At 40.3% G+C, this 8,780-nt stretch overlaps 1 protein-coding gene across 4 annotated transcripts in view; it reads right to left on the bottom strand.

Moving 5' to 3' along the window:
* Window positions 1–69: 69 nt before the first annotated feature.
* LOC115044400 (collagen alpha-1(XIV) chain-like) overlaps window positions 70–8,780 on the bottom strand; it is a 115,509-nt gene continuing 106,798 nt past the window's right edge. For 3 of the 4 annotated variants that reach the window (XM_029503352.1, XM_029503351.1, XM_029503354.1), the window contains 3 exons: window positions 6,523–6,600; window positions 5,495–5,650; window positions 70–1,495 (listed from right to left, as the gene is read on the bottom strand). In XM_029503352.1, the coding sequence (XP_029359212.1) occupies window positions 1,209–1,495; window positions 5,495–5,650; window positions 6,523–6,600 (521 nt within the window). In that variant the 3' untranslated portion in view covers window positions 70–1,208. Of the gene's footprint in view, window positions 2,559–5,494; window positions 5,651–6,522; window positions 6,601–8,780 lie in introns of all 4 variants that reach the window. The other variant, XM_029503353.1, reaches the window with a different exon arrangement.

The raw sequence follows: 8,780 nt of genomic DNA, 5'->3' as shown, positions 1-8,780 counted from the left end.
GTGCTTGTCAATTGTTTTATGTGCTTACATAATATTGTCAAAGTTAAACAAATGACCTAAAACCCAAGGTTGTAGTTCATTACAGATTTATTGGTTATAAAAGCAAACAAAATAGAAAATAAATAAGTTCATATTATACTAAGGGGCATGGTGGTGAGACACATTCCTCATTAAAACTGTTCAAATTAGACAGTTAAAATCTCAAATGGACCAGGGCCAGTTCACAGCCAAACTTTTAGGAACTTTAGTGCTTGTTTATTTTCACACTGCAGTGCAGGAGGGGCAAAGTTTACTGTCGTCGCTCATGTCTTACTGGTTTCACAAGACTGTTTGGAATAATAACTAGCTCCTGGTCTCCTACCAGCGCGAGGTCAGAGATCAACCAGTAAGATAAAGGCTTCCACAGTGAGCAGGCCCGACTTTGCATAAGAACAATAAACGAAACAAACTGGCGCGTCCACACTAAACAAACAACGGCGTCTGTTGAATTCACCATGAGTCAGAGTTTGTGTATTTGCAGTCAAACTGAATCATGGCAGGACAATGTGAGTTCTGAATTCAAATAATCATTTAAAAGAGGAATTTGATTTGGGCTGACAGTGTGAAGGGAAGGCATTACATTGCACAGGCATTTGATGCATCTGCTTCTACATTTCATTTTGGGGGATTAACTCCCATAATAGCTCAGGCAAGAATACCAGTAAAGAGAAGCAAACTCAACACAATACTGTAAGGAGAAATAACTTCAAAAACATTTCAATAGTCCTTTACACACTAAAATAAGCAGGGAAACGGAATTCATCAATATAAAAAGCAGCCTGTACAAATGTTGTCCTTAATGATTTGAAGTGTAAAATAATCGAGCAAGTTACATAAAACCAAAACAAGATGCACGTATCCAGTTACACACTCACTGGCTGGCTGAAAGGAGACATGCAGCTTCACACAAACAGAAGGGCTTTGTCCTGAAATCAGCTGTGAGATGGGAACAGACAGGTCTTACCTTTACATTACCACTGGACAACGCTAACATAGATCAGGCACTTTTCGGACCCCCCCATATACAGAGCTATCATACAAGTCCACAGGCTATTTACAGTGTTTCGCCTGCTGGAGAAACTCACCGGAGACACAGGGAGAGGGGGGCTCTCACCACAGCTTCAGATGGTGGACAGGGCTCAAGCACTTTAGGTGGGTTCATCCTTCCTCTAAAGTCCACCCTCCTCACTCTCCTCCATGACGACGACATCACGTGCAAACCTCCTGGCGACGCCCGGTGACCTCAGCTCCACGTCCTCAGAGTGGACAGGGCTTGGGTGGTAACCATGGCGACTAGGGGCCAAGTGGGAAGGTTGTTGGGGGTAGTACTGAGGTGGGTAAACACGATGGTAATATGGGTCCTGCTCTGGCTCCTCCTCTTCTTCTCCTTGGTCGTTGTTGTAAGCCACAGCAGCAGGATTGTAGGGCTGGTAGCCACCATGAGGCAGGGGTTGGACTGGGGTGGTGGGAATATTCGGGATCAGTTAAAGCAAACAGATCTGGTTTTCTAGAGGTTAAGGCTGACTGTGTGACTACAAATAGGCAGAAGCACAGCAGACATGGGAAACATGCACAGGTGGACATTTAAACGTACAGTCGGTTTAAATGATTCCACATCACTGGGACTGTCTATGAGCAGATTTGGGACCAAAATAAGGAGTTAAGGAGGAACGTGGCTAATGAAGGTTGACCAAGTGTGATCATTTTTACTGAAATGAAAAACGTCACATCTGGGTCATATTAATGGTAAAATCTGGATTTTCTATCCATTTCTTTGTATGCGAGCTATGCAGATAGAAAGGGTTGGTTAGTAATAACTGCAGCCAATCAGCATCAAAGCAATTCATCAGTACTTAGCTGAGATTAGCTTTGCTGAGATTTGAGCTGGAGGAGGGGGATTGAAGAGGAGAGGGCTGCAGCAAAGCGTTGTGTGCACGAGTTGTTGTTGACAGATGGCACCGTGATCAGTGGTGTCGATTGTCACAGCAGGGCTGTATGCTTTTGTTTGGTCTAGTGGGAAGTTTTTGTCTCCCAGACAGTGAAATGATGAAACACATCTTAACGGTTCCATCGAGAAATTTAGCTCACAGAAAAATGGATCCTATTTCTCTTCCATGATAAACAGCCATGTATTGGAAGAGAAACCTTTTGTGAATAATGTTGCTTCCACATGCCCCAAACAAGGGCTCAAAACTGCTTCAAAGCACTTCCTCTGTGAGAAAACTAACCCACTTTTTCATGTTGCAACTTAAAAAGAGAAATTTATGATAAAAACATTCAAAATCTAAAAAACACTGCTGCAGGGATTAGTAATTAAATGCTGGGGCCAGCAGTAATTATCCATCTCAAGAAACATGGAGGCCTGGAGGGAATCACTGAATTTATCAGTTTCCTCAGTTTCTTGTATATTAACAGGGCACAGAGTGAGTGATGGAAGGAGGTGAGCACAGGAGGAGGAGGAGGAGGAGGAGGATGGTTGGAGAATGCTCCTCAGTAATCATTCCCATAGTCCTGTTGAACTTCAGCCAGAAAGATGAGGAAACAGAGGGAGGGAGGGGAACACAGGGAGGAGGGAAAAAAGTCAGAAGCTGTTACACCTCATATCAGAAAGAAAACCCACCGGTACAGATGAAGTGTTAAACCTCTCAAACCATTCGAACAGACACTTTTCCAGCTGTTGGGTTTTGGTTTTGGAGGTAGAAAAAACAGACCCGGAGTATTTCTTAGGATAAATTTAGCTCTAATAAATATTAAGACATTCACATAAAATGTTTGGAAAATTTCTCAGATCTCCATTTCCCTTTCTTCATAAGAGAAAGTAGAAATAAAGGTTTCAAACACATGAGTGTTTGTAGTCCATGAAATATACGGGGACCAGCATGCTTTGTGAGTAATACAGAGTCAAACATTGTTGAGATAATTTCACTAACACCACAATTGCTGTTTAATTGCTGTGCTGTGTTTTATAGGTAATTAGGCTCCTCAGGGAGAAGTCATTTGAAGGTGTTTTGATTCATTAACACAGCTACTGTAAACCACCAAGTCAACTGCCATCTTAAGGAATACAGTCTGTGATATGAGGGCTGGGCTTTCCCTCATTTTCAAACATTGTGTCAAGCACAAGATCACTTTGAGGCACTTAACTGTTTAACCAGAGATGGAAAAATTGTACTTGCCCTTTTATGGCTCCACTTGCAGCAACAAGATATGCCAAAGGGTGAGCTGCTCATTTCCTAAACACCTACTGTACAGGATTAAGTGTCTTTCTCCCATTTATCAGAAGCAGGTAAGACACATCTTTATCCTTTTCCCAAAATATATCTGGTAATTATAGTTCACACAAAGTCGCTAATTTCAGTAGTCGTGACTAAAATTCTAAAATCAACGATCTTTGTTTTTCTTTTAAAATGTGTCTTATCAAATAAAGTGGGAGCAGTTTCACCAAAAAAGTCTGAGAAGAAACAAATGTATTTTGTGAGGCGTGGGAGTCAGATTATTTATTCTGGTCAAACAAACATGGTACCGTCATGACTGAAGTAAAATGGTCACTTTAGTTTTTTGTCAGTGTGCAGATGTACCACATATCAAACACTAGCACCTGGTCACACCACAACTGACTCCCAGGAGGACAGGCCATCCTCGTGTGACCTAAATAACCAGAGGTTAAATACTTAGTCCCCCCTAGTGAGTGGGAGCTGTAGACAAATGACAGGTCAGACCTTAAGCAGGTCTAGTCGTCTTCATAGAGCACTTAAAAATACCTTTACAGGAATTATCAAGGACACACAGAGGAAATCCTTACTTGTAGACTTATGACATTACAACCCTCATCTTGCTTTAGTAGGGAAATACTGAAAAATCTTGAACTATCCCTTTAAAAATAATAAAGCCAGAGCAACATTATGGCTTCTGCCAAAGTAAGAACACACTCCACATTCCTTTGACGTGGTCAGGGAGCCTCAGTGCTTTCCTCTTTGTACCAGCAGACAAGACTCTTCCAAGTCATGAAATTAAAAAAATATTATGGCTGGAATCAATTCATATAAAATAAATCTGGTTTGATGGATGAAGTAATGTCTCATCCATCAGCTACTTTCAGCAAACAATCTATCTTTGTCAGAAGCTCCAAGATGTATAATGTGTCCCTGTGATACACCAAGACGGACACGTCCAGCCTCAAGGTCAAAAGCAGTGTGACTATTCAGTGTGTGTCCGTGTCTGCATATTTTATTAGGCTTGCATACATGCAAACAGCTTTGGTCAGTGACACAGTTAACATCTCAATCCTTCAGTGTGGACATGAATGTAAAAACTTCACAGTGGAACAACTATAAAAGCTTGATTACCCTCCAATTCTCTGAGAGCTTTACGAGAACAATAACCACCTCAGAGTCAGCCGTCACCATGAAAACAACATTTCTGTGTTTTATATTTAGAAAAGGTGGTTATTTTAGGATGGAACTCTGGGCAGGGCTGGACGGTTTTATATGTTTATGTTAATAAATTAGCATATATATATATATATAAAACCAAATGTCTGAATTCAAGCTTTGGTAGTTTGTTGCTTTGAACAAATTACTTTAGTAAAATGACGGAATATAATTAATGCTCTGTTCCAAAGGCACAAATCAAGACAAATTAGGTCTAAATAAACAACAAGGAATATTTTGGTAAAGTCTGGATATTGTGGGTTTAGAAACAGTTCCAGTCAAAACGTCATATTGTCTGCCAGAACCTAATGTTGCTGTGTACGTTTCTGCTTTTGTATTCGTTTGCCGACAACAGCAGTTTTGGCAGCAGGTCCGATGCTCATGGCTGTAGTGTTCTGTAGTGTGTAAAAGCGGCTGGAGTGTGTTTAGTGTGTAAAAACGCACAGCAGCTCAGACAGAGCTGAGTATGCATTTCTATAAAGGTTATCCAGTTTTATTGACAGCCAACCTGAGAGCAGGTTAGACGTCTTTGCATTTTTTGGGATCTGACAGACGTGTCCATGTTTTTATCTCCTGGGATTTTAGTATTTTGTAAGCTGAAGGTATCGCCTGGCATTTAACTGGTGTGAGAATGTGTGCGTGTGTCTTGCGACTTTAAATGTGGTAATGCAGTTCACTTTGTGTTTACTGGTGAGGCAACACTATCCTTGAAGTAGCCGTCAGCATTTATAAGCAGAAGGCTATTAAAACAGTTAATGGAGATTTATAACACAGTATAATATAATAGTAAGCAGATGTTGTTTATTGATTTATTTTTCAATACATGAATGTGTTTGTAGAAATTATAATTATTGACAAATACTGAAATTTGAATTGATGCAAAAATGTGTATAATTTAGCAGCTTACAGCTATATTATAGGTTAGCTGTATGCAGCCAGGCATTTATTAAAAGTTTGTGTGCTACTTGTAATTGCTAAAGAAGGGCAGTTAAACCAAAGTGTTACAGCAGGTGGATGATCCTTACCTCCAACGTTGTAGCCCAGACAGGAGTTCTGGTCACAGTATCCTGGAGAGCCAGCTGGTCCAGTGGAACCTGGATTTCCTGGCCTTCCTGCTGTCCCCGGGTTCCCAGGTCGACCAGGAGGTCCCGGGCTGCCTGTCCGTCCTTCACCTGGCAGGCCTGAGGGGGGAGGAAGAATTTGTGTTGTTAGATGGGCCAGTGCACAAAATCAGTCATCAATAAACATTTGCTAAAATGACTGTGGAGATGTGACACCAGAAAGGATTCAGGAAGAGAGAAAAAAGGGAGGTAAATAAACTGAAACAGTGTCATCCAGAGTGCACGCTCTCACTGCACTGTAACCTCCTCTAAACTCCCACCGCTGCCGCTGCTGTAACATGGCATAAAAAATTAGGGGGCAACAAACCTTTGCTTGTCATTTGTGGATAAGTGAGATGATAGTGAATGTCCTCGGGGCAGCAGCAGGCATAACAGCTCTGGGCTGATTTAGCCAGAGGCTTCTGTTTGCTGTTTACACGCACTCACTTCAGCAGACATCATTTGCCAAGTGCTAAAATTCTGATCCCAGAAATACTCCAGGAAAGCAAAGTGGATAAATATAGGCAGGCTTTTCCTATTACTCTCTCAAGTTTTCAGTAAAAAAAAAAAAAAAAAAAAACAAAAAAAAAACAAAACAAAACTTGTGTGATCATACAAAAATTTCCAGGGTTTTCTATTATCTTGTTCTGTGAGTATTGATTGCATGCCACACAGGGAAAATCAATACAGAGGATTATATTCATGGCCCAAAACATCTGCTTGTTTTTCCCCAGACGCAGAGAGTAAATCCAAAAAGGATGAAGTCTCTGTGTCATTTAATTTTGCTGTTTAAATATTCAAAACATTTGAAAAACAAAACGTTTAGAATGGGATAGTACTAAATGACCAGGTTTTTCGAAGTAGCTGCAGTATTTCAAAATGTTATCTTAGCAGCAGCAGAGGATTCAGTGCCCTTATGAAGGGCCTCCTGAGGACCATGTTCCATATCTCACCTGGAGGTCCGGGTGGTCCCCGAGGACCCTGACTCCCAACCCCTGGAATCCCTCTGTCTCCCTTCTCTCCTGGAAGACCTAGAAACACACACAGTTCGAAAATTATCTCACTTTCTTGTTCTTTATTCTTTTACTTCACCACATCACGAGGGAAATATTGTATGTTAACTAGATTTATGTGACAGCTGTGGTGGAAGTTTACGGTTCAGATAAAAAATGGCATATAAATAAAACTGATTTCAGAATTTTAAATCAGTGAGTGAATGAAACCATCAGATGCCCATGAATTATTAACAAGACAATTTCCCAAAATGTATTTTATAACAATTTAATGCCTGACGAGGTCAAATTATCCACTGAACCCCCATGGTGAAAATTATAGGACTTAAAACTGAAGAAAGAAAGAAGAATAAATGAAGGGTCCCCTTAACCAGCTACGAAAGAAATTTTTCAAACAGACTTTAAAAAGCCTCTAGGCTAGCAGTTTTATCACTTTGTAATTTTGGATGGTGGACTTTCAATTGTAATTCTGTATCCTTACATTGTCACAGTGCTGCTTCTGCTTCAGTAAATCATCTGAATACTCCTTAACCACTGTTGCATAGTCCCATTGCATATTTTTTGGAAACTGTGCTGCTTAAATTATGCCTGGACTACCAGTCTAATAAAACGTATGATAAACCCAGAGTCGGCTCTGTGCTGCTGTCAAATAAAGCAGCTGTGTGAATGAGCTAATGGAAGCATTTTTTTCCACTCTCTAATATCAGAGAACCATATAAAACTGATCTTCAGATTTTCTGTCCTGCTGCTTTTATCACAGACTTAATCAGTTGTATTTTTAATGAGGAAAATAAGCACAATGGAGCTGAGGAGAAAACATTTAACAATACCGCCATTAAAATTTATTCTCAACTGTGATGATACTGTTTCATGCTCTTTCTGCTACTGTTTTCTCTCTGTGGACAATATTTAAATAAATCTAGTGTGTTAATTGGTGCTCTCTTGGCCCAAAGCACAGCTGATTTTGGTTGGTGCACCAGTTCTACATGGACCTGAACTATGGAGGAGGACATAACCATGCTGGACATTTCCTGCTCTCAGCTTTCCTTAGCCTCTGGGTTTGCAGACTCATCCAGTGTGAGGTTCTTGACAGTGGGTTGCATGTTTTAGTGATGAAGACAGAGCCTCATAAACGCTGTTTCTTGTCTAAAGGTCTCATGGCGGAGGAATGACCTCATGGATGTTGGAGCTGCTGAACTGGAATTGATCTGGTCTGAACTTCGCATGGCCTCACTGTGAGACTCAATGGAGTCTCCAAGAAAAGCCCAGACAATGTCGTACAGCAATCCAGCATATAGGTAGAAGCTCCAACTGGGGAAACAATTTTCTATTCTTTTCATAACGAATAAGTAACAAAATTTGGAAATTGCACCACTTTACACCCATAATGCATGCAACTATTCTCCAACCACACTTTTCACACTGGCTGGAGACTGCTCATCATAAAGATTTATCACAATACCAAAGGTTTGTATAGTCGTATCACAGTTTGGATGTTTATTCCAATTCCTGTCTCTAACTGAGGAGGTAGCTTTTATTGATTGTTATTTATTCAGGAGGCAGCAACAGGAAAAGTGGAGATGCAAGTAAAGAGGAAATTGTGCTGATGCTGACTATAGTGACATCCTGTAAGTCATTTATCAGACTTCTTTCAGTTCCCTCTGGAGGCACAAAAGCTTTATACAACTTTTCCACATTACGCTGGTTACAACAAAAGCTTGGATGAGACTTTAATGTATAATATCAGTGGCATCAGATAAACAGGACATTTCTACTTTCAAAAAAATTAATTTTCTGTCATTTGTGAAGAATCACAGAAAACCCAGAGTTTAAGGTGAACCACAGTATCACTGTTTCAAGTCCACCCCATGTAATAAACGTATACAACGCCCCCAAAAGGCCTCATTAACTCAGTGTTTAGATAAACAATTAGTGCGTATTATATTTTTTTATGTATTAATAGTCATTAAACTGTCCTGGCTAGAAATAGCTTTTTATTTTTTCCCCCCATTTTTGAGCTTGACTAATATCAACTTTAGCATGTACTTAAAACGTCTAGACACAATGCTGACACCAAAGACTAATAATGGAGAAAAGTAAGATTTATGTGGACTGTTAGGGGAAAATGTCTGTAAAATTGTCTGTATGTCATCCTGTATACCTGACCTACTCCCTTTACTCATAAAAGCTTCTTCCTG

This window comes from Echeneis naucrates, chromosome 6 (assembly GCF_900963305.1).
Source record: "Echeneis naucrates chromosome 6, fEcheNa1.1, whole genome shotgun sequence".
Lineage (NCBI taxonomy): Eukaryota > Metazoa > Chordata > Actinopteri > Carangiformes > Echeneidae > Echeneis > Echeneis naucrates.
Note: the sequence above shows the minus strand (reverse complement) of the source record. Positions and strands in the feature narration are given on the sequence as shown.